Here is a 26,858-nt window from a genome sequence, read left to right as displayed (position 1 = left end):
GTACAGTGCCAAGCACACAAAGAGCTACGCTGTGTTCCATTTTTTTCTTTCTCTGCCTGAAAAAGTTAAACATCAGGTATGCAAGTGACAGTTTCTGTCTGGGTCGGGACTGGGTCAGACTATAGTATAACCATCACTGACAAGTAATTACAGCCATAAAACACATTCCTGACAGTAAATGGCTTCTGAGAGCAGGAAATAGCAGGAGATAAAAAGGGTCAATAATTCATAGATTGGAGCTCTGACATACTTCAATGAAGATGTCATTGTGCAGAAATGATGAAACAGTAAAAACTAAATTTAAATATAAAATAAAACTGTTTGATAACTTAAAATCACTTTTAGGAGAAGGAGAATAGATACAATTGTTTTTCTCATCAGTTTATTTTGACTTTGGATGTCCTTTTAAGCAATGGTCTATAGGTGTGGTGGATTTTCTCAGATATGATTGCAACTAGTTTCAGGCCTGGAACCCGTTAGGGCATTTTTTTTGAGTGTTTAGGGAGCGCTTTTAATCACTAGCGATTTACCTAAACGCTCTGCCAATTTAAATGGATAGGACAGATTCCACTAGAGAAATTGTGATTAAGGAAATCGCAATGGCTGGACATGCAGCATTTCGGGAGCAAAGAATTGTATAGGAGCAGGGAAAACGCTTCCAAAATCGCTGGAAAAAAGCAATCACAAATTGCTAGCGATTGCAATAGCGTTTTGCGCTTTTTAGTGGGCTTCAGGCCTCAAAATGATTGTAAATTGGTTTGTTTTAGTGGTGTCGATCTATTAAATACGATTTTTTTTTCTTTCTAACTGAATGATGAATATGATTGCTGAAAATCGCACCAATAATTGGCACCTTCATAAGCATGCTCACAAATACACATACCTTTTTTACTGTCACAAAAGTTTCATGGCCAACAAAGTTGTTGCCATTCTGTGTATGCCTTGACAAAGGGCACCAGACGTGGACCTGAAACATTTGTTGGTTATTGAATAGACATCTGGCACTATATGTGAATGAACAATCCTATCCACAGAGGAGTGTGCGGATCCTTTGGATTATACTTGAACCGTGATATTGATCAAGCACCTCAACAATCTGCAAGGTGTGCGATTCTCAGTATGCGTTTAGCTAGCTGTAGGGTCTATTTTGCACTGTGCATGTTGTAGCATTGCAACGCTGCTGAAAAGTCATAAGGCGTGTTAGTTGTGCAGTGAGACTATACAGTGCAATGAAACTATGCTTCACTGCTACCCAGTTAACGCACAGCATGCTGTGCGTTACTCCATTAAAACCCACCGCACTGCACTTCATGGAGATAGGATTGTCATTGGGAACTAGTATGGTTTAGGTGACCCAGTAAGAAAGTCCATAGGGAACAGTTCTCCAATCAGAGAGATGTCTACGACTTGAAGCATTCTATTGACCGAATAGTATATATATATATATATATATATATATATATATATATATATATATATATATATATATATATATATATATATATATATATATATATATATATATATATATATATATATATATATTATTATTATTATTATTACTAGAACATATCTGAAATCTAGAAGTTCGAGAGGGTGCTGCCCACCCAATCACATTAGTGGAAGGTTCATAGCGCGGTTCCTGTTCCTCTTTTTAAAAAAACACAGCACGCAGAGGAGCGCCGGTTGGAGGGGGAAAAAAACAGTGCACAAAACGTTTGCGGTTTTGTTTTTAGGTGTGAATGAGGCCTGCATGTTTTGCAGAAAACCATAAACGTGCACAGGTGAGGTTATTAGTGTCTCAGCAGAGCTAGTTAACTACCTCTGTGGATTTCCACAAAACATGCACTGTTGGTGGGCCTTGAGGACAGGGTTGGGGAACACTGAACTAAACCATACTAGGTCCTTTCATTGCGATGATATTGGCTATTGCGACTTAAAGGAATACTGTAGGGGGGGCAGGGGAAAATGAGTTGAAGTTACCCAGGGCTTCTAATGGTCCCCCGCAGGTATCCTGTGCCCATGCAGCCACTCCCCAATGCTCCGGCTCCGCCTCCAGTTCACTTCTGGAATTTCAGACTTTAAAGTCTGAAAACCACTGTGCCTACGTTGCTGTGTCCTCGCTCCCGCTGATGGCACCAGGAGCATACTGCGCAGGCCCAGTATTGTCTGTGCCTGCACCGTGCACTCCTGGTGACATCAGGGGAAGCGAGGACATGGCAACGCAGGCGCAGTGGTTTTCAGACTTTAAAGTCTGAAATTCCAGAAGTGAACCGGAGGCGGGGCCGGAGCATTGGGGAGTGGCTGCGTGGGCACAGGATACCTGCGGGGGACCATTAGAAGCCCCGGGTAACTTCAACTCATTTTCCCCTGACCCCCCCTACAGTATCCCTTTAACACAACGGAGACAGTGTGAGGCTGGGTTCCCACTGGCAGTCTGACTACAAATGGCCAGCGATAGCCGCGTAGTATAGTGTCTGCTCCAATGGTCCGTTGTGGTCTGGCTGGAGCCCTTGGTGGATGCGTTTCAGCCATAAGCTATATGGGAAACCTCTGCCTGTCCAGGAAAATAGCGGACAGCACAGAAGTGCGGTCTGCTTTTCACAATTGATTACACAGGAATCTGTTCCCTGTCAGTTTTGCGATAATGGAAAATAGAAAAAAAATTCTATATACTGCTGTAGTGGGAATACAGCCTGAAATAGGTTACTAATGGCATACCTATGAATATGCCGCCAGGAGATTTGGGCGCAGGATAAAGCCGCTATACGGCTTATCCTGCTCCTGCACAAGTCCCTGCGGCGTTAATTACTATTCCCCCTCCAGGTCAATGTGGATGGTGGAGAATGATGAAATTCGGCTTTCATCTATTGCTGGCAGCTGAATTACATTGTTTTAAAAGTAATTTGAGCTCTATCTTTTGACTGCGCCCAAAGTACTCTGTTGAGCGCTACTATAGCCTAATTCCTATTACAGCCGATGGTGGCGCAGACTGCGCCAAAATCTCCTAGCTGTTAACAGCGCTTGCTGTGGATGAGGTTACAATATTGCTGGCCATGGGGAAGGGGAGGGGCTAAGAACAGGTGAAGGAATTTGGGGGTAGTTTGGAGACAGCCTTTGGCAATTTATTTACACACACCAATACAGAGCTGGTAACTGGCTACCGTCAGTTATATTACTGCTAAATTGTGTGAAGGCAGGCTGTTTATAGCTTACAGATAAGACTTTGTCAGCTAGCTGCTGTTCTTGCATATTTAAGTACATAATCACTACAATAAGAAAATACGTGATCTTGAAATTTCCAGGACCACCAGTCGCCAAGCTAATACCTAATCGATCTTAGCTGTTAATATAAAAAAGAACTGGCACCATTGTTTACAAACCCTATATTTACCAGCAAGTAAATGACAGACAAACAAAGCGAATGAATGCCTCCTGTCCTCAGACTACATTTCCCATCATGCCCCAGCAGGGCGGAGCATGCGCAGTGAGGAGCGGCTTGAGTGGCAAGTTGTTTGTTACAGTGTAGCAGCAGCTGCTTTTTGCACTCTAGAGCCGCCGCTGTAGCGAGTGTGGCTGAACTCCTTCAGCTTCCCCTCTGTCTGCCTCTCCCCCATCCATCTACTATACTACTGCTCCGTCCACACTTTCCCCATCCTGATCCCAAGCTCAGGACACAGATCTGCCATCACAACGAAAGCCAGCAACATCTCTATCTCTAGATGATCCACAAATGAGAAGAAGGAAAAGATGGAACTGCATATATTAGAGCACAGGCTAAAAGTAGCGAGCATAGCCAAGGAAAACATCCAGCTGTTTACCTATGGATTAATCAAACTTGCCTTTTTGTCATCCAAAACAAGGTAAGCGGATGCCTTGCAAATTTGCCTACTGCTGCTCCTGCTGGATGCACAAACCTTTTGGAAAAACAACTTCAAGTCATTTAATTGTTTGACTCCTATGGGGATAGTGACTGTCAGCTGGTGCTGCTAGGATGTATGACATGATCAGCACTGAATGAATGGAACAGGTGTTGATTTCATGCAAAACAATTCGTATAAATGAATAGAGGCGGTACTGATTTTTGTTGGGTAGGATGGGTTGTCTAAAAATGTTGTTCTTAAAATATCCATTTGAATAATTATGTTGTGCCAATCAGAGCTTAGGTGAAAGACTGGACATCCTCAGGATGGGTATATATGTATTTGTATATGTTATGAATTGAGGTGTGTGGATAGTAAATAGTCTGCATGTATGATTAGGTTAGATATGCAGTTTGGTGCCTATGTAGCTGTATGCTTGTGGTGCATGTCTAATGATCTGTGTCTGTACTACATAAGAATCCTGTTTGTGCAAGATTTTACAGATAACTGTTCCTGATCCATTGGAACAATGGACTGGTTTGGATAAGGGGGAGTGGCAGCCTATCCAGAGCATGCTGAAATGTGCAGCAGAGATATTTGGAGCTCTCCTCTCCCCAGTGGTTGAGCACTGCCATTGTTTGTAAAGTAATGTATTCCAGATCCTTGTTTACTTTCTCTGTGCATTGGGGGATGCATTTGTTAATCCCACGTGAGAAAATGAGGCATGGGACTGCCTGGAGCTCTGCTAATGAATCAAACACCTTTCAGCTCATCAAGAGTTAAATGGTTAACTCAATTATTCAATAATAGCTGCTAAAAATGCTGTGTTTCACTGCCCCTTGGGGATCTTTGGCTTTGTTCTGACCATTTTATAGGGATAATTAGTCATATACTTGTATTTTCAGGGATGGAGAAAACAGTGTCATCAGTGTTGTACGTTTAACTCTTCTAGTCTTCAATGTAACCAGTGTTCATTTTTTTTTAAAGGTTTACAAAGAGTCTCTTAAAAATAGATAGTTTTGCATGGTCAGTGGGAGGCTATTTTTGTGAGTGCTTATTCCCTGTGAATAGCACTGATGAGGTGGACATTTGTTAGTATTTGCCTCTTATTGTTTGTATGCAGAGTTTGGGGCTGTTGGCCATGTTGTTGGGAATATGAACCTTTTCCAGCCAAAGGTTAGCTCTAGTCAGACAACTGTTGTCCACAAGCAAACAAAACAGTTTCGAGACCTGCTTGGGGCAGTCTTGTCATGTTAGTGCTAATGGAAGGTTCTTTTATCATGAAAAGTGCTGACATAGTCTCCAGGAGAATTCTCTCTCTACTGCCTGTGAACCATTGTTTGTCACTTTAAGCTGGGGACTTAGAATTCCATGAAGTGTAGCTGGACTGAAAAGTTAGTTATAGGATTTGCAGTTTATACTTATTCATTTTTTTTGTATTATTCAGAAACGTGTCCCTTTGTGTTTAGTGTATGGGTCAATGGTATGGTGCTAATATTTATGACTTTCATGCAGATTTAATAAAAGTAGGCATTTTGGAACTTCCTGCCAATCTAGAGGCCCAATTTTGAGCTGCATATAGTCTGCATCTTATGGGCCCTTCTCTAGTGTTCACATGTGATCTAATTATCCCATATTAGTATGCAAAAAATCACTACAGCCACCTTCAGAAACAATAGACTCCACCTCTATGAACTTGCTCATTTAGATTTGTGTTCTTTCAAAGCAGGTTGTGAGTGGAAATTTGTGTGTGAATATGAATTGTAATAACAATGTAATTTTTGTGCTTTATTCAATGCATGTGTGTAATTTTTCCTTTTTAAAGGCATTCGGAGCATAAAAAAAAAGTTACACTCTACTTTATTCCAGCCCTCCAGGGTGCCGCCACCCCCTCCGTAAAGGGGCCCATACACTTGTCGACTTCAGCCATCATTCTATCGATCGATTTTGTGGTTGATTTCAATAGATTTGATCTGACAGGATGGAAGCTCTAGGTCGATCTGCTGCTGGTAGCAGATCCATGGCCCATAGAGTTGCACTGGATCTAATAGTCCAATAATGCATTAAGGGCCCGTTTTTCCACTAGAGCGATTGCTGAATTGCAAATCGCTAGCGATTTTAAAATCGCTAGGTTTTTTTTTAAATAACAGGAATCGTGGTAGGTAATTTCCACAACCGCAATTCAATTTTTACAAAAGCGCGATCGCGGAGCGATTATTGCCGCGATTTTGCTTTGGTATGCAATGTGCTGAATCGCAATCGCTAGCGTTTAGCGCAAACGCTAGCGATTGCTAGTGGAAAAGGGCCCTTAGATAGATTTTACTCTGAAATCTATTGGAAATCTGTTCCTAGTGTGTGGCACACATCAGATTCCTGTCAGATTTCGACTGGACAGGCATCTGACAAAAATCTGATGGTCGAATCTGCTGCAGTTCTGTGTATGGCCACCTTAACCAGCTGAGCGGTCTGGACGAGCTCAGCTCGTCCAACACCGCCAGAGGCTGCCGCTCAGGCCCTGCTGGGCCGATTTTCACCAAATAAAAAGCAGCACACGCAGCCGGCACTTTGCCAGCCGCGTGTGCTGCCTGATCGCCGCTGCAGCGCGGCGATCCGCCGCGTGCAGCGGCGAAAGGGGGTCCCCCCAGCCGCCCGAGCCCAGCGTAGCCGGAACAAACAGTTCCGGCCAGCGCTAAGGGCTGGATCGGAGGCGGCTGACATCAGGACGTCGGCTGACGTCCATGACGTCACTCCGCTCGTCGCCATGGCGACGAGGTAAGCGAAACACGGAAGGCCGCTTATTGCGGCCTTCCGTGTTACTTCTGGCCGCCGGAGGCGATCGAAAGAACGCCTCCGGAGCGCCCTCTAGTGGGCTTTCATGCAGCCAACTTTCAGTTGGCTGCATGAAATAGTTTTTTTTTTATTTAAAAAAAACCCTCCCGCAGCCACCCTGGCGATTTAATCAGAACGCCAGGGTGGTTAAAGGGTGCGTACAGAAGCCTGATTTATTCAAACGATGGATCGTCAGACCAACCCGCGGGGCAGCCGCTCTGGTGACAGTTTCCCTGTGTGTACAGTCTGGTTTTGACGGATCCGGTGAGCGGCCTTATCAGGCTGACAACAGACTGTACACACGGGGAAACTGTCGCCAGAACGGCCGCCCCGCGAGCGGGTCAGGCGACCCATCATTTGAATAAATCGGGCGTGTGTACGCACCATAAGACTGGTTACCACAGCTGTAATTTCTGCGCATGCGGATCTACATGCCTCTCATGATCACACTCTTGTGGCTAGGAGCATTCTGTGTGCAGTGCACAAAGATTTGAACTGTGCAAGCACAGACCGCTCCTGGCCATAGAAGGGCAATCGCAAGAGGCATGCAGACACGCGTGTGCTGAAGACCACGCCTATGGTCGCCGGTCTTGCAGAGGAGGCAGCGGCACCCTGTAGGGCAGCAGAATTGCAGCGCTGGACCAGATAGACTTCTAGGGTTATTCTAATGCTGGGAATACACGGCTCGATTCTGAGCTGATTAGATGGTTAGATGGATAATTTTCGACATGTCTGATCACCGTTCGATCGTTTTGCTGCGCAATTTGTCATTGAAGTGAATTGAAAAAAGATAAGAAAAAACGAGCTGGAGATAAAAGAATCGAGCGGGCATAACAATCTGGTGCAGAATCAATTGCCGGAATCAACCCGTGTATTCCCAGCATAACTCGCTGTATGCAGGCTTTGTATTATGTCCAGTCTCTATTTTGATCCACACTCCTTATAAACACTTGTGCAAACCACTGTGAAGTAAGTGTTTTTGTGGGGTAAGATGCTAAATTCTAAGATAATGGGTGCTTCTAAAGTGTAAAGGCGCCCATCCACTTTCTTTAATCAATTAGTTGTTCGATGCAATAAAAATGACAAATTGCCTAAACATAAACTAACATTTAAGAGATCGGTAAATGAATTGTGGGGAAAAAAAATGTTTCTAGGATTTCTATTGTTTGTTTTTTAAGACTCACACACTCACACCCTTGGTAGAAAGATTGTTTGGAGATGCTGAGGGGAAGAGGGACAACTGGTTGACACATAAGCAATGCACTCGTTCATCTGTGTCGTTTCGAGATCGCGCTATGGTGGCAGTTGTACTGTACAGACCCAAAGCTGCTGATACAATAAATGTTGTCAGGTAGGGATTAGGACTGGATCCCTAGCGGCCGTTTTGGTTCTGAGTGCTGTACAGATGTGTCGCTAGCCTGCAGGCTCTGTTGCTATGGAGCAGGAATGAGTGCCACACAACGGAGCAGGCGAGGAGAAGGGAAAGAACCATGTCTTTGGCCCAGTTGATCCACCATACCTGATTGACAGCCACTGTATCCAAGGGGCCACTATTGGTTGTTTACAGTCCTACGAATGTGTGCAGCTTCAGTAAGAAGTATTTACTAAAGTATTTATGAAGCTTGGAAATTGACAAATGCAGCATTTCCAAGCATATGTGGATCAAGTCACCAATATTAGCCATGCTTAGTTGTCACGCTCTACACAGAGGCTTCTCTGTTAAGTATGCATCCTAACATTGACTCTGTTACTTGTATAGCACTGTAAACAAGCCTGTTATTCCTGAGCCTATTTAAAGTGGACTTGAACTCTTGCACAGGACAGAAGGAAAGCAGAGAGAAATGCACCCTGTATGAGAGTTCAGCCTGTCTAATTCCCTCTCTTCTCTGACTAATCACAACTGTACTTTGATCTCTCAGCTGTGTCAGCTGGCAGCCTCAGTAGAGCAGATAATTTGTAAACACAGGATGTTAACACTGTCTGCTTCCATGAAAGCAGTAAGTAGACAGTCACACAACACTGTAGACACTCGACACTTACGATAAGTGACAGCTACATAGAAATAGTCATTTGCAGTGCGTTTTTACTCTGGAAGAAATGTATGTGTGATTATATTTTAAATTGTACAGTGTTTGTCATAGTACTCCTTTTTAGCACTGGTTGAGTGCCTGTTTTTAAATGAACAATGGAGCAGCACGGTGGCGTAGTGGTTAGCGATCTCGCCTTGCAGCGCTGGGTCCCCGGTTCGAATCCCAGCCAGGTCAACATCTGGAAGGAGTTGGTATGTTCTCCCCATGTCTGCGTGGGTTTCCTCCAGACACCCAAGTTTCCTCCCAAAACATACAGATTAAGTTAATTGGCTTCCTCCTAAATTGGCCCTAGACCACGATACATACACTACATCAGAATCAGAATCAATTTTATTTCGCCAAGCATGACTGGGTCAAGCCCGGAATTGGGTTTGGCACAATGGAGCAGTACATAGAAAGAAAGGCAGGAAAAGGGTTAGAATGACACAATCATACTCAAATATAAGCATACATGAATATACAATCAACAATTAGATATACACAGCCGAAGTCTGCCGCTCCTATGCCGGTGGTAGGGCGCTGATAGGGGATGGTAGCATGTTAAGGGAGTTCAGGAGGCTAACGGCCATCGGGAAGAAAGAGTTCTTGTGTCTGGTGGTCTTGGGGATGGCCCGGAGTCTCCGACCCAGTGGAAGTGGGGTGAAAAAACGGTGGCCTGGGTGAGAGAGGTCACTTGCAATCCTCAATGCCCTGGCTTGCAAGCTTGTGTTATACAGGTGGTCAAGTGGGGGCAGAGGTCTCCCAATGATCCTCTCCGCCGACCTAATGATCCTCTGTAATTTGTGCCCGTCACTGGCAGTGTCTCCCGCATACCAGACCACGATGGCAGAGCAGAGGATCGATTCGATGGTGGCAGTGTAAAAGCATGTTAGAATCTCCTGAGCCATGCCGAACTTTCGCAATTGGCGGGGGAAGAAGAGTCGCTGCTGGGCTTTCTGTTGGGTTGACGTGATATTGACTCTCCAACTGAGATCGCTGGAGATGGTGGTGCCCAGCAGGCAAGCGCAGGGCACTCTGGTCACCTCGGTGCCATCGATGTAGATGGGAGGTGGGGTAGGTGCCGACTTCCTAAAGTAAATTATAAGTTCGACGGTTTTGGCCGTGTTGAGCACCAGGCTGTTCTCTTTACACCAGTGGCATAGTCTTTCCACCTGCTGCTGGTACTACCGGATGTTGTCCTTGGTGACGAGGCCAACGATGGTGGTGTCATCCGCAAATTTAATGATTTTGACGGAGTCTGCTGTGGATCTGCACTCATTTGTGTAAAGGGAGAAGAGCAGAGGGGACAGGACGGAGCCCTGGGGTGCCCCTGTGTTTATCGCTTCTCGTGAGTAGATGTCCCCCAGCCTGACAACTTGGGATCTGTTAGAGAGAAAGTCAGTGATCCATAGCCGTAGGGTGGAGTGGACCCCGAGTGTGGTCAGGACATTCTGGAGGGTGCGTGGGCATATAGTGTTAAATGCAGAGCTGAAGTCTAGTAGCAGTACTCTGGCATATGCATCCCTCCTGTCTAGATGGTTGTAGATGTATTCCAAACAGATGTTTAGAGCATCGTCAGTGGACCTATTTGCCCTATAGGCGAACTGGAGTGGGTCTAGTAGGGGCAAGGTGGATAGCTTGAGCGTGGATAAGACCACTTTCTCTAGGGACTTCATGATGACGGACGTCAGGGCCACATGCCCGTAGTTGTTGAGGTCGGAGATGCCTTGTTTCTTAGGAACAGGAATGATGGTGGACCTCTTGAAGCACGCAGGGACTCTGCCCTCTGTCAGTGACCTACTGAAGATGGCAGAGAGGATGGGGGCAAGTTGCTCCGAACAGGTTTTGAGGCAGGCTGGGGACACTCTGTCAGGTCCCGAGGCTTTCCTGGCATTTAGCGTGGACAGGAGGTGCCGAACATCTGCCTCCCTCACTTCCGGAGAGAGTGAGTCCTCACTTGGGTCGCTGTGCGTAGGGGCTGGGAGGGGAGGAGGTGGTGGGTGCCCCCCAGGCTCGGTCTGCCTTTCAAACCTGCAGTAGAATTTGCTTAGTTCTTCAGCTAATTCAGGGCTGGGTGTAGCATGTTGCGGAGGAGGCTTGTAGTTGGTGGCAGCCTTGCCATACAGCTCGTGAGTTGTTTGAGCGAAGGTTCTGCTTCATCCTCTCAGCAAACTCCTGTTTTGCGGCTCTTGCTTTAGAGTGTTTCTCGCCTTCCTGAATTCCTCCTGGTTTCCTGCCTTGTGAGCCGCCTCCTTGCGTTTCCGCAGTAGCCATAGCTTGTTGGAGAACCACGGTTTGTTGTTCGGGTAGACCTTGAAGGATTTGGTTGGGACGCAGGAGGCCTCACAGAAGCTGATGTAAGAGGTGACATTGTCCGCCCACTCGTCCAGGCCTGGAGCTGCCAGGGATTCCCAGTCCGTGCAATCAAAGCAGGCTTGAAGGTGGAGCTTGGCCTCGCTGGACCACACCTTGGAGGACTTCACGACCGGTTTTGCCAATTCCAGGAGCCTTCTTTAGGTGGGGATGAGATGAACAAGGCAGTGGTCGGAGGAGCCCAGTGCCGACCCAGGGATAGCCTTGTAGGCATTCTTCAGGGGCGTGTAACAATGATTGAGGGTGTTCGGGCCTCTGGTAGGGCAGGCAACATTCTGGTGGTAGCTCTCGTCGAAGGTTTGCCCTGTTGAAGTCCCCCATGATTATGAACAGCGAGTCTGGGAGGGATGCTTCCCACTGTGAGATGGTGTCGCTGAGGGAATTCAGGGCAGATTTGGCGTCTGCATCGGGGAATATACACTCCGACAAGGACATAGGAGGAGAACTCCCGTGGTGAGTATACTGGCCTGCAGTTCATGAGAAGAAGCTCTAGGTTTGGGGAGCACATCCTGTCGAGTACTGGTGGGGCACCATGAGGAGCTGACGTAGAAGCAGATGCCACCGCCCCTTTTCTTCCCAGAGAGGGAGGGGTCGCGGTTAACCTCCCCCCCCCCCCCCCCCCCCCCGTATGAGGCTGAAGCCTGGGAGGTGTAGGGCGTTCTCCGGGATGTTCTCATGTAGCCAAGTCTCCGTGAAGCAGAGTACTGGGGTGTTGCTCCCGAGCTCCCACCTGCCGCAGAGGAGACGCAGCTCGTCCAGTTTGTTAGGGAGAGAGCGGACATTTGCCAGGAGTACCGAGGGGATGGCTGACCTCAAGCCCGTCTTCCTGAGTCTCACGCGGGCCCCAGCTCGATAGCCCCTTCGCCGCCAGCCTGCACTGGGCCAGGGAGCGGATTCCAGGACTTGCTGTATGTAGTTCTGGACCCGGTTTGGCAGGAGGTTGGCCTCAGGGAGTGGTGGGCCGCGGTGTTCCCACCGCAGGAGTTGCTCCCTGGAGTACGTGGTGGAGTGGGGGGCGGAGCCGATGGCGGGAGCGGGGTGCCTACGGGGGGTGGAGGAGCCTGGCATTGCCAAGGGTCGCCCGCCACAGGGACAGTCCGGGACCAAGTTAAAAGCAGTCTCGTGCAATTAAAGACAGATTGTCACGTGAGCCGTGCAGTACAGTTTGTACATGAGCGGATTCAGTACAGTCCCTCACGAGCGGTGCAATACAGACCATCTTATGAGCAGTGCAATACGGTTCACCACACGGGCAGTGCGGTACAGTCTATCACATGAGCATTGCGGTACAGTCCATCTTATGCGGAGTGCAATACGGTGCGATACAGTCCATCACATGAGCAGTGCAATACAGCCTATCACATGAGCAGTGCAATATGGTCCATCTTATGAGCAGTGCAATACGGTACCCCCCATGAGTGGTGCACTACAGTCCATCACGCGAGAGCGGTGCACTACAGTCCATCACGAGCGGTGCAATACAACGGTGCAATACAGTCCATCACGGGCGGTGCAATACAACAGTGCAATACAGCCAGCAAGAGAGCAGATCATGTAGCAGTCAGCAATGGACAATAGTAAGCATAAGGAGCAGTAGTAGCAGCAGCCGGATGCAGTTCAATTCACTGTGTGTGAGCAGACAGCACGCAGATCAGCAGATCTTACCAGCCAGTGTTGTACCCCTCCGTGCTGGGCAGGATCCTTGCTTCAGGTGAGCAGGTGGGCTCCATGGTGGGCAGGGTGGTGGAGGGGGCTGGTGGGACAGTCAGTGTGGGGGGCACTCTGTTGTTTGTCCGCCTCACCACGTGGGGGGGGGGGCAGAGATGGATGCTTCCTGCTCTCTGACAGCCAATCTCCTCCAGCTGTTTGTGCAGTGGCCGCGGGCAGCAGCCGCCTAGGATCAGCCTCAGTGGGCTGGATGCCGCCGGTGTCTGCCTCCGACGTCACGCCCCGCAGCCAGCTGCGGGAATCAGGCTCTCATTTAGCTGTGGCATTGGGCGGCTGGACCTGCCTCCTGTGGTGCTGTGGGAGAGAGCAGAGTGGTCCGGGCTTCTCCACGCGGGTGGCTCTCCCTGGTGCGTGGCAGCGGTATGGCGCTCGAGGCCCTCTCCACCTGGTGCGCGGCAGCGGGGTAGCGCTCGGGGCCCTCTCCACGTGGGTGGCTAATGCGTCTGATGCTCCTGTGTCCGCCAGCCTGACTGGACAGAGCCCGGAGCCCACAGTTCCCGGGACCTGTGTGCACTTATGTGCATGGTTCTGCCTGCATGCGTAGGAGAAAATAGGGGAAAAGGGATAAAAAGAAGACGAGTGGAGCTCCGTGCCATGGCAGCCGGTCAGCGCCATCTTCTCCGGGGGAAAAAAAAAGAAAATGGTACATAACCTAGACCTAGAACTATGGTAGGGATTAGATTGTGAGCTCCTCTGAGGGACAGTTAGGTGACTAGACTATATACTCTGTACAGCTCTGCATAAGATGTAGGTGCAGTATAAATACTAAATAATAAAATAACAATGCCTGAGACATGGGTCTGTATTGTATACCTGGTACGAGTAGAGCGTATATCTGCATCCTGATAGACGGGGACAAAATTCACTCATTTGATTCCCTGGGTTAAATTTAGAGTCTTGGCTATGTGCAGCTAGTCTTAAATCGGACCTGAACTCAGAACTTCCTCTCTCAGCTCTAAAAGATAAGCAACATCATAACCTTTCAAAGAAAAACATTTCTTTGTTACAGCTGATACAAATTCTGCAATAAATCTGCAGTGTGCCTACTTCCTGCTTCCATGGAAGCAGACATAAGGGTTAACATCCTGTGTTTACAGATTAGCTGCTCTGCCAAAGCAGCCAGCTGAGAAATCAAATGACAGTTGTGATTAGTCACGTATTAGGGTGAATTAGACAGGCTAATACGTACACGGTGCATTTCTCTCGGTTTTTCTTCTTTTCTGTGCAAGCGTTCAGGTCCACTTTAAAAATTACGATCAAATATCAAGATTGCCCTAGTTTTTAGTATGTAAGTTATTAAAGACAGAACAGTGTACAGCAGGACCCAAGCAGTGTTGTATTTATAGCATTAGTTTAAAAACTGCTACCCAAAACAATCTTTAAAAAATCGTTTCAGATGAGGAAAAGGATACTTTTTTTTTTTGCCTGGTTGTGTTGAATAGGGCCGTGACAACTTTCTGTTTTTACAGTTTGCTTTGCTGGTTTTCCCTTATAGGCTTCGTGACTAAGCTGAGCCTTAGGCTTGTCTATACAATAAACTACATTGTTATTGTATTGTTAACACCTTTATTTTTGTGACAGTGACAGCAATAAAACCAGAGACACAGAGAACTGCTTGTTAACCTAGTCTCTTCCTCACTATAAATGTAAAACTAAACATAGACATTGATTAATGTTTTACTTTAGTTCAAGAAAACCTGTCGTGAGCCTGCCATCTTTGAGCCGCTGAGATCATGTCTTCTGATGCTGCTGGTAGCAAGCTTGTTCTTTCTTTCTCTTACATGAGATAAAGAGAACACACCTAAACTCTCAACCCACACAATAAAAATATATGTATATCTATTGCAGCTAAATAACGCATATTCTAAATCGCAACGCACTTGACTGTAGTTGATATATAAATTAGTTGGCGTTTGAAATTTATGGTTACACTCCTAGATCTTGGTTAAAGTGGATGAGAAATAACTTTTACTCATTGCATAATTGTGTTCCTTTCATATAGTTTATAGGGCATTCCTCAAGCCAAATACTGTTTTTGTTTTAATACTCGAATTCCCTATAAACTGAACAAGCCTCGCCCACAGCTTTTCACAGAGCCTTGGCACTAAGTCCAAGGTAGCAAGGGCTTATGGGAGCTCAGTCTGGGCAGGAGGAGGTTACTAGCCAGAGATTTCAGAGGCGGATGGAGGAGGAGGGGGAGTGAAATTTTCCACAGGCTGAGGGCTGGAGATGCTATCAGCTTGCCTCAGTGTAGTGTGACAAACAGAAGATGGCTGCCCTCATTGTATCACAGCAATAATCATACGTTTTTTGAAGCTGTTTGCAGCTAAATTTGCTGTGTAAACTATATAAACTTTAGATAAGATATATAGACAAGTTAGTTGTTATAGTTACTTTTTCATCTCGGATCCGCTTTAAGCACATAGGACAAGCTGGAACATTGTCTTGTATATTGGTTCAAATAATTATGTATTGATTGTTGCCTAGTTATCTGGTTCAAGGGAGAGAAACACTATGCATACTAGATTCCAGTGTGTGAACAAAGCCAACCCCACCCACCTTACTGATTCACACGAGGGGAACAATGTGCATCTGTGAAATTTTAGCAAATGATTGACCTCCCAATCCAATAATTGCAGTCAGAGGGTAATGGTCAGAAATCATTGATTGGGCCCATACATGTGATTAGAAAATATAACCAATCCAATCATTTCTGATAGGATCGATAAAATGTTCATTTGTTGTTTATTGGAATCAACACTTTACATTTGAATCACAATTATCAGATCGAAAGGTCCATTGCTTGCTAAAGATAGACCTTTGATATTTTTGCTCATTGCATAGATTGCCTAGAGCAAAGTAGTAGAAAAATGTTTCTGGTTGTAGAAAGAGTGCTGTAACCTTTTTAATTTTTATTTTTTTAAAGGACACTCGAGGTGAAAATTAGTGAAATAAACAATTGTATCTATCCTCCTTCTCCTAAAAATGACATTTTAAGATATTTCACAGTTTTATTTTATATTTATCAAATCGGAGAGTATGGAATGAGCCGACACTATATGGATTACAGTCTCTGTGTTAGCAAGAGGAGTGCAGGTCACATTCTATTTTATATTTAATCTACTTTTTACGTTTTTACTGTTTTTTTATTGTTTTTGCTCAATGACACATTAATTGAAGTATGCCAGAGCTAAAATGTATGAACTATTGAACCTTTTATCTCTTTCCTGCCCTCAGAAGCCATTTTCTGCTAGGAAAGTGTTTTCTAGTTGTAATTTTGTATCAGTGAGGGTCACACTGTAGTCTGACCCAGTCCTGACTCAGACAGGAACTGCCACTTACATATGTGATGTTTAACCCTTTCAGGCAGAGAAGAAAGAAAAGGAACACAGCATAGTTATTTGTGTGCTAGGCACATAATGCATTGAGATCAGAAGTATCTGTAATTGATTTGATTAGGTGTGTGCCCATGTGACACAGTTTACAATCTGGGAGCCAGAATTCAGTCTGGGTTGTAGTGGGTGAAATACTTATTTCACTCAATGACATGCAAAAAATGAAAAAATACACTATTTCTCCAATTTCATTCCCTATAGTTTTAATATAAACACTTCTGCTGTATATAAAACCCACACATTTTATCTGCCTATTTGTTCTGGTTATCACAACCTTTTAATTATGTCCCTAGTACAAAGTATTGTGACAATATAATATTTGGAAATAAAGGTGTATTTTTTTTCTTTGGTGTTTTCTTTTCACTATTTTCACGTGCATGTGCACAGGGGATGCACAGGAATGTGGGAGCGTGCACGCGCACATCGGCAGCAGCACTGTCCGACTTATAAAAACATCCTGGAGCCATTAAGAGGCTCTAGCAGGACGTTTTATAAGTCAGCTTGTCATTAAGTGGTTAATATGCATGCAATATGAACTGAGCCATAGGGAAACATGAACATTACCTTGCACATCAGCTGTCCATTTAATTATAACTGACAGCAACTGATGTAGTGTAATGCCTAGTACATGCCATGCAATTTCCCCATCAAATAAATGGGTCAAATCTATTCTTTCCGACAGATCTCTGGTTGTTTTTCTGATAGATTTTGTATAGAAGTGATCAAAATCAATGTTGTATAGAAGTGGAAAATCGATCAGAAAAACAATGAGAAATCAGATGGGACCTGTTGGAAATGGTCGATTCTACCCGTCTGACGGGATATTGCATGGTGTATACCAGGCATAAAAGAACTGTAACTAGCTGATATTCTGCGCCTCTTTCCCTTCTCAAGTGCTAGACTTGAGTGGCAATGCTCTGTTATCATATAGCAGAGGAGGAGCTGTTTGTTTTAGTGAATTAAAGGGAACCAGAGAGGAACGAAAAAAAAGAAAGAAAAAGCTTTTATACATACCTGGGACTTCTTCCAGCCCCATAAGCCTCAATCGCTCCCACACCGCCATCCTCCGCTTCCTGGATCGGCGGTACCGTGTCCCTTCACTTCCGGCGGACGCGGCTAATTGTCCGCATCACAGGGGCTCACTCCATACCCGTACGCATGCGGCTGCGCAGTAGACAGCCTCTCGCGTACATACATGGAGGGAGCCCCGTGTGATGCGGACAATTGGCCGGCGTCTGGCGGCCATGACGTGACCCTGTACCAGCGAATCCAGGCAGCAGAGGACGGCGGCGTGGGAACGTTCCGTGCGTATGGGGCTTGAGGAAGCCCCAGGTATGTATAAAAGCTTTTTTGGGGGGGGGCTCTGGTTCCCTTTAATTGTGTACTTGTGTCAAGTATCCTTGGGGCTCAGGCACAGATTAGCCAAACCCAAGTGCCTACTTCATTCACCAAAATAAGCACACCTAAACCTGTCAAGGACAACCAAAGTGTCAGAGGTGCAAGAAAGGGATGGGGAACAGCTTTGTTAATGATCACTACTTTTCAAAGCCTGTATAGAAGTGATTACCACCAGCACAGGACCAATAGATAGCTGAGAGAGTGGTTGGGGGAGGGCCTCTAGTGGTCTCCTCTGGCTCAAGGGCCCCGATGCGGTCACTACCTCTGCATCCCCTATTGCTACACCACTGTTTAAGTGCCTTAATGCTGTAGTGATTCATCCACCGCCTATATGTTTGTCTGTATTAATGTCTACATAATGTCCAATCTCCTACTCTGCTGTACAAGTGGAAGGAAAACTGACAAGCTGCTCAAGTATAATATCGCTGTGTCATGGTGACAGGGAAGACTATGAACATCTGTTTAGGTGCCCATACTTACTACTGTTAAGGTGCCCATACATCACTAGATTTGTGGCAGATTCAATCATAATGATCAAATCTGGCAGAGATTGATGCTGTAACATGGCCAACTGATCATCATTTTGATAGATTCCCTGACAAAATACGTCTAAACAGTTAATCTGGCACGCTTTAAAGATCTCGCTCGAAAGAACTCTAAGTGCGGGGCAGTAGTATTTTTGATTGTTTGATTTTCTAGACCACGTTATATGGGGGTGAACTGGGGGCCCAGCAGACGGACGTGGCAGTTATAGTATGGTAATTTCCAATAGATTTCACGCTGAAATGTGTTAGAGATGCCTCTCCGATCAGATAGGGATCTATCAGAGAGTTGATCTGGTGGCCATCGAGTAATGTATGGCCACTTTTACTTTGCCATTTGCTGGACAGCCTTCTTTTCTCAACTGTTGTGCTTTAAAATTGGTGAATTTACAGGAGGTCCTTATAAACAAATAAACAGGCCAATAATATGGACCTGGTTCTCAAAGCTGACAAGCCATAGTGCTATGTTTATAGCTTGGTAGTGGAATGCACTGCTTAGTATAGTCCTCTAGCAGTAGAAGTACATCCTATCGAGGTGATCCTTCATGCACTGCAGAGCTGATCTATGCTAGTAGTAAAGATCTACTAAGAATGAACAGCTATGGGAACATGCATGGTAAATGATGTGTGCAAAGTCAAATGCATGCTTGTGGTGACCAAGCAACAAGGAAGGAGCTGAACGCATTACCTCTAAGCTGGTGATCACTGTCTTTTCACCATGATCAACTGATAAAGTATTGGCTAAACACTGATTTGTTGCAATACTACCTCTATCCACCCATTCAGGGAGCAGGGAGACTATTGCACTGGTGCCAAGCACTTCAGAGCCAGTTTCAGAGGGGAAATTACTTATCTGATCCCCTATTGAATTTGTAAGTATGCCCACTTCTAAAGAAATTAACAGTTTGTAATGTTTATGGTAGTTCCATTTTAATGAACCAAAAATTCAGAAACTACACTTTCAAGGGACGCTGAGCACCTTTTAAAAACACAATTTGCACTTACCTGGGGCTTCCTCCAGACTACTGTAGGCCATGAGGTCCCCGGCGTCGTCCTGGCTCCTCTTCAGGTTCCACAGGTGGCTCCGTTAATCAACGTCTTTGGAATGGCCATCTCAGTCCCCAGACCTGAATAGAATTGAAAATCTGTGGTGTGAGTTAAAGAGAGCTGTCTATGCTCTGAAGCTATCAAACCTGAATGAACTAGAGATGTTTTAAAGAGCAATGGTCCAAAATACCTTCAACCAGAATCCAGACTCATTGGAACCTACAGGGAACATTTTTTTGGAGGCTGTAATTTCTGCAAAAGGAGGATCTACTAAATATTGTATTTCTTTTTTGTAGTGCCCAAATTTATGCACCTGCCTAATTTTATTTAAACAATTATTGCACACTTTTTGTAAATCCAATAACCTTCATTTCGCTTCTCAAATATCACTGTGTGTGTCTCCTATACCTATATGATATATTTAACTGACATTTTTATCATAACAACCAATACATAACATACAATACAGATACAGGAAAATCATGATGATTAACAAGGTTGCCCAAACTTTCGCATCCCACTGTACCTGCTCCATTGCCTCTTCTTCCTAAAAACCACACACTCTATGCTGCATTCCTATGGCTCCAAATGCATGTCATGTGACAAAGGTGTGGTCAGGGGCGTGGCTTAAGTGTCCCTCTTTCTCATCTCAGAAAGTTGGGAGGTATGACTGTGCTACTCTGCAAGGTGGTGAGATGGTGTTGGGGGAAGGGAAAAGTGTAAGTTTTACCAGCCATACAAGGGGGGGGGGGGGGGTGATTGGATCCCAATGGTGCTTCATGTTAATTTCTCTGGAGTGTCTCCTGGGTTGTTGCTGTATCCCAGCTCCAACTGACAATGTTTCCAGAAACAATGTCACCGGGAGACGCCTCAGGACGGGAATGATGTGTGCTGCACATCTGCTTACAATGATGAACATTTGAAGCTCTTGAGGGCCACATAAAATGGCAAGGAGGGTCGCATTCAACCCTTGGGCCTTGAGTTTGACACCTGTGGTCTAGATACTATTTTTTCCACTTGTGTGATGCCATTAATGTGATGCAATTTACACCAGTGTAAATTAAAATCTGAGCATGGGGTGATTTTTCTTTTCTGGTGGCATCGTACAGAGTACAAACCTCTTTCTTTTTATTTTATTTTTTTGGCTTAAATTGCAAAAACAGTTCCATAGAATAGGTGCATTTATGTACATTACATCCTGTGGGTTTGCAGAGGTGGAGCCACAAGCCAGAAGTATGATGCTATGATACCACACATTGGAAAGGGAAATAACTGTTTTGGTTTTGTTGTATACCTTTTTTGTTTTATTCTTGCATCAGTAATTGGCTTAGAAAAGTAATTAGTCCTGCAGAATGTGAGCCCGATGTTATAATTAAGGCTGGCCATACATTCGTCTAGTTTTCTGCGCAAATCTTGGTAAGTTCACTTTTAATTTGATCGATGATCTGCCGAAATCTATTCGGAGTGAGTGTGCCATCTAGGTAATCAACCACTATCTGATCCAATAGGATAGGCCTTGATTGCTACAAATTGTCTGATGCTAGAGATACACGGTACGTTTTGTACCTCCAGAATCGAGCCGCTGATGGCGGCCGATGATAAAATCTAACGTGTCCGATCAGCCGCCGGATCGATTCCACGCTCGATACCGCAGGCGGGACAATAGGAAAAAACGATCAGAAGAGTGCCCGCGGGGACGAGCGGGAATCGATCTGGGCGGCCGCGGGGACGAGCGGGGATGCGCTGGAATCGAGCCAGCAGCTCGATACATGGTGCTAAAACGTACCGTGTATTCCCAGCATTATCTCTACTTGAAAGTACTGGCTGGCTTTAAACTCTTGTCTAGGGCTTAAATCCTTTATCAAAGGCAACAGCTTTATCAGTGCTCTATCCAGCTGACCCGCTTTTTCCTATGCCTAATACACACCATACAATTTTCTGTAAGATTTTCTGTTATGCTAGGCATACACGATCTGTTTCTGCAGCTTGATTAGCCGCCGGATCGACTTCCCCTCGTCCCCGCGCGCCAGGATCAACTCCCGCTCGTCCCCACGGGCGCTTCTCTTATATTCCGCTCGTTTCCCGCTATTGTCCGCCCGCTGGTATCGAGCGCAGAATCGGGTAATCTGACACGTCGGATATTATCAATCGAGCCATCAGCGGCTCAGTTGATAACAAAAAAAGACCTGTGTATGCCCAGCATTAAATTTACCTGCCAGATAGATAATTTCCGACATGTCCGATCACCCGCTCGATCTACTCCACGCTCGATACTGCATAGGTGACAATGGAAAAAGAGAAGGAAAACGAGCACCGATCACCCGCTCGAACTATTCCACGCTCGATACTGCATAGGTGACAGTGGAAAAAGAGCAGGAAAACGAGCAGAAGACAAGAGAATCGCCTGCAGGATCAAGTGGGGAATCGATCGGGTGTCAGAATCGAGCCGCAGAAACGCACCGTGTATTTCCAGCATTAGGGCTAGATCACAGTGCATCAGTTGCATTGCAGAATAATTCTGCATGTCAACTCACTTCCCATACAATTCTATAGGCCTGTTCACAGTAACTGATCGTGTTTATTCTAACTCGCTGCATGCAGGCTTTGTATTAGTCTGTCCAGTCTCCATTGCAGTTCACACTCATTGTAACACGTGTGTTATGCAACTGACCACTGTGAACCTAGCCTAAACCGTGTTGCTCATGTTTGCAGTGCACGTGGCAAAAGGGAGTTAGGCATATAATGTTTCTGCTCTAGTTAAACCCTCAGTAAAGGGTCAGGAGACTATTTTGACTGTTGCCTTGTACAATTGGGGGTGAAAGGTAAATTTTTGTCTTTGCTGAAATAATTTCCATTTCTCAATACAGTGTCTTACCCCAAAGACTGTGGAGTTAAACCCTCATAAGGTCAGCACTTTGTGGAGCTGGTTACCAGGCAAGAGACGATGGAAATGACTTTGCTTTGCACGCGGTGTATACAAAACGTGAGGAAATATCAGGAAGTGTTTGCGTGCACTTTATTTGTTGTGACATTTTGATAATCGTAAAGATAATGAGCAGAAAGTAATTCACAACCTAACATGCTTGACAACTCCCCAGCTGCAATAGCTCCCAGGCTATAGCTCCCAGGGTTAGGGCTGTGTCTTTGTGACCATTGTGGCCTAGGTGCGTCCTAATTAGGCTGACCTTGCGTGACTTCCACCAAGTCCACAAGAGTCCTTCCTGAACATCCACACTAGTAAAATGGTGTTGGCAGCAACATGCAAGGCACAGTGCGTTCATAGCTGCAATGTACATTCAGTCAGGAGTTTGCAGAGAAAGAGGAGATGACTACATCATTACAAGTATACCTATAAACCATATATTAAGAATGTCTGGTCAGCCAGAACATATAGGCCATTGATTGTGATAAACACGAGGCCTTCCAGGCATGGATTGTAGCTTGGCTGTTGGTGTGGTACAATACGCCCCTGTCAACTAGGCCTAAGCTGTAGCTCTCATGAGGCATTGGCAACAAAGCTTTACAATGTCCAATATTTTTTTTCCCTCTTAAATGTAACTGGAGAGCACAAATCATTTAATAATAAATAGACAATTATGTCTATTTAGCATTTGCCATCTCCATGTTTGCTTTCACACATGTAACAATACCACAAAACCTGTGAAGCAGTTGAGTAAGCTGCTAGGACCTGTAATCTATCCAATGACTGTGACTGACCCTGGGGAAATAAACCAGCATGAATCACAGTCCACGCTGGAAAAATGTGAGATGGAAAAGTCTGGCCAACTTTGGACAGAAAAAGTTAGTGAAAAGATATCTCATATCTTATTGCAGGACACAGATTGTGGGTTTTATTTATATGTACTGTACATAGCTGGAGCTGTGTACATCATCAGTGAGCAGGTAAGATGGAATCAAGAAAGAGCATATCAGTGTAACATGACACTGAATGGTGAATTATTTTCACAAGAATGGTTACTGAAGATGAGGGGAATTAGTTGGCAGCTTAATTTATGCAGAACAAAAGAATGCCATAAAACCACTGTCTTATTGGCAGAATTGTGCTGGTCATTTTTTTTCCCTCACACTATGTACCCAATGGTGGCGATAAGCGATGCCTATGAACTGTGTAGCATACTTTAGACTTTATGCTTGCACTGCGTGCATTATTTCATCGCAAATCATTGCATTGCACTGCAAAAGTAACAGTGTAAAAGCCCCCACTGAAATATAATTGCATCAAATTGTAATGTGTGTGTTTTGTCCATTGCAACACATTGGAGCGTGAAAGGAGGCTAATATTAGGCATACACTGCTTGATGCAGCCTTATCAATTGAGCCGCTGATGGCTTGGTTGATAATATCTGACAGGTCCGATGACCTGCCGGATAGATTCCCCGCAGGCGGGGAATCGAGCGGCTGATAAGGGATGCCCGCGGGGACGAGCGGGGATCGATCCGTGCGGACGAGCGGTGACGCGTTGGCTCAATACCGGCGCATAAACGTGCCGTGTATGCCCAGCATTAGATTATGATACAGGCATCTGTAGCCGCTCCGACACAGGTGACAGGACTAGAGTTGGGCCGAACGGTACGCCTGCGAACGGTTCCATGCGAACTTCCGTGGTTCGCGTTCGCGTCCCGCAGGCGAACCTTTGCGGAAGTTCGGTTCGCCCCATAATGCACATGGAGGGTCAACTTTGACCCTCTACATCACAGTCAGCAGGCCCAGTGTAGCCAATTAGGCTACACTAGCCCCTGGAGCCCCACCCCCCCTTATATAAGGCAGGCAGCGGCGGCCATTACGGTCACTCGTGTGCTGCCTGCGTTAGTGAGAGTAGGGCGAGCTGCTGCAGACTGTCTCTCAGGGAAAGATTAGTTAGGCTTAACTTGTTCCTGTCTGGCTGCATACCTGTGCTGTGAACCCACCACTGCATACCTGTGCTGTGAACCCACCACTGCATACCTGTGCTGTGAACCCACCACTGCATACCTGTGCTGTGAACCCACCACTGCATACCTGTGCTGTGAACCCACCACTGCATACCTGTGCTGTGAACCCACCACTGCATACCTGTGCTGTGAACCCACCACTGCATACCTGTGCTGTGAACCCACCACTGCATACCTGTGCTGTGAACCCACCACTGCATACCTGTGCTGTGAACCCACCACTGCATACCTGTGCTGTGAACCCACCACTGCATACCTGTGCTGTGAACCCACCACTGCATACCTGTGCTGTGAACCCACCACTGCATACCTGTGCTGTGAACCCACCACTGCATACCTGTGCTGTGAACCCACCACTGCATACCTGTTCTGTTCAGTGGACCCGCCACTGTATACCTGTTCATTGAACCCACCACTGCATACCTGTGCTGTGAACCCACCACTGCATACCTGTTCTGTGAACCCACCACTGCATACCTGTTCTGTGAACCCACCACTGCATACCTGTTCAGTGAACCCGCCACTGCATACCTGTTCAGTGAACCCGCCACTGCATACCTGTTCTGTTCAGTGGACCCGCCACTGTATACCTGTTCAGTGAACCCGCCACTGCATACCTGTTCTGTTCAGTGAACCTGCCACTGCATACCTGTTCTGTGAACCCGCCACTGTATACCTGTTCTGTTTAGTGAACCCGCCACTGTATACCTGTTCTGTTTAGTGAACCCGCCACTGTATACCTGTTCTGTTTAGTGAACCCGCCACTGCATACCTGTTCTGTTCAGTGGACCCGCCACTGTATACCTGTTCAGTGAACCCGCCACTGCATACCTGTTGTGTTCAGTGAACCTGCCACTGCATACCTGTTCTGTGAACCCGCATGTACATGCGCCCATTCCCCTTCGTGATCATTACCTTGCCGTGGTGAAGGGGCTTGCGTATCACAATGAAGCAATGACCGGCGCCTAGATGAGTGTCTCGGGGGGCACACCCACGATAATAAGGTCGTTGCCTCATTGTGGTCAGACCAAATTTGATCAGCTGGACAGTCACTGTTCTGTCATTCAGCTACATCAGCCAGGCGACCATATGGGCTGTAAAAGCCACCAAAACCTGCACTCTCGCCATGGTGCGCACCAGTCCAGCACGGCCGTCACTACACAAACAGCTGTTTGCGGTGCGTTACACGGTGAGTTTGGTGTGTCAGTGTGAAGCAGTACTCTAATTACACTCCATGATTGATGTATACACATGCAAGATGTTTGAAAGCACTTTAGGCCTGTCATTTAGCATTCAATGTGATTTCTGCCCTTAAAACGCTGCTTTGCGTCAAATCCAGAGTTTTCCCGGGGACTTTTGGCATGTATCCCACTCCGCCATGCCCCCCTCCAGGTGTTAGACCCCTTGAAACATCTTTTCCATCACTTTTGTGGCCAGCATAATTATTTTTTTTTTCAAAGTTCGCATCCCCATTGAAGTCTATTGCGGTTCGCGAACTTTAACGCGAACCGAACCTTCCGCGGAAGTTCGCGAACCTAAAATCGGAGGTTCGGCCCAACTCTAGGCAGGACATGGTCCCCATGCGTAGTGGAGGAATGTGTTATAAGCCACTCCTAGAAGTAAAACTGAAGAAATGCAATTACTGCAGCAGATTGAAAGCTGCAAGTAAACATGGAGTCATACTTATGGGTGATATAATTATCCAGACATTAACTGGAACATTGAAGCTAGTAAAAGTCAGACTGTTTACAGAACAAGAGATTGACTCAAATGATAGTGGAGCCAACCTGGGGACTAGCGATGGTCAATGAGATGCAAATTGTTCTGAATTGATGCAGAATTAACCCTGTATGATCCTGTGTGTTAAACACAATCTACACGATACGATTCTTTGTATGGTTCGATTACAATCAGGATTCGATTCAATTCGATTTGCCATTGTTTTGCAATGGAAAATTGTATTGAATCGAATCAAATCCCGATCGGACGTGTTGGATTTAATCGAATCGTACAAAGAATCGTATCGTGTAGATTGGGCTTTAGACTATGTCAGGCATTAATGGTTTTCTCTTCATCACTAATGTCGGAAAAGGATAAATATGGCTGTCGCTAGGAGCTGTTGTCGGATCTATTCCAGCACAGCATCAGCCTCTTCAGATCATTGGGGGAGATTTATCAACGCATTCCCGACAGTTTTTTCTTTTTAATCTGTTCTAACCAGCAGGGAGAACAGTTCTGCATGATAAGAACCTTCTTAAATCCTATGCAATAATGGCAGTTTAGCATGAATTTCTAGAGCTGCACTACAGTTAAGAAAAGCGCAACTCCAGCCCTAAACTGGTGTAGATTAAGTGCTTGATAGCAGTTCTACTGATGTAGAATTGCAGGCTAGACACATGATTGCAGAGTGCAGGCTAGACATGATTTTTGTGGTGTTCCTCCTCAGAGCCTGCTGCTATCAATACAGCAGGTGTGTTGGTTACGTCAGCAACAGCAATTCCCCTCACACACTGCACTGTCTGAGAGACCTTCCTAACTCCTCCTATTCCTAACAGTTTGAGAAGGAATCTGCACTATCTAATGATTTCTTAAGATGCCTGAGACAGTTCTGCATAGATTTCTAAAAACCTATTATTTTGTCTCAGACACTCTTGATAAATTT

General features: G+C 45.8%; 1 protein-coding gene across 2 annotated transcripts in view; it reads left to right on the top strand.

The window, feature by feature from the left end:
- CASTOR2 (cytosolic arginine sensor for mTORC1 subunit 2) overlaps window positions 1-26,858 on the top strand; it is a 206,807-nt gene that overhangs the window by 24,438 nt on the left and 155,511 nt on the right. Inside the window, exon 1 of one of the 2 annotated variants that reach the window (XM_068268544.1) lies at window positions 3,529-3,863. The exons of the other annotated variant lie outside the window; for it this stretch is intronic. Within the exon in view, the coding sequence (XP_068124645.1) occupies window positions 3,751-3,863 (113 nt within the window). The 5' untranslated portion in view covers window positions 3,529-3,750. Of the gene's footprint in view, window positions 1-3,528; window positions 3,864-26,858 lie in introns of those variants that run through there. 2 annotated transcript variants of the gene reach the window in all.

Source organism: Hyperolius riggenbachi, chromosome 2 (genome assembly GCF_040937935.1).
Source record: "Hyperolius riggenbachi isolate aHypRig1 chromosome 2, aHypRig1.pri, whole genome shotgun sequence".
Lineage (NCBI taxonomy): Eukaryota > Metazoa > Chordata > Amphibia > Anura > Hyperoliidae > Hyperolius > Hyperolius riggenbachi.
Note: the sequence above shows the minus strand (reverse complement) of the source record. Positions and strands in the feature narration are given on the sequence as shown.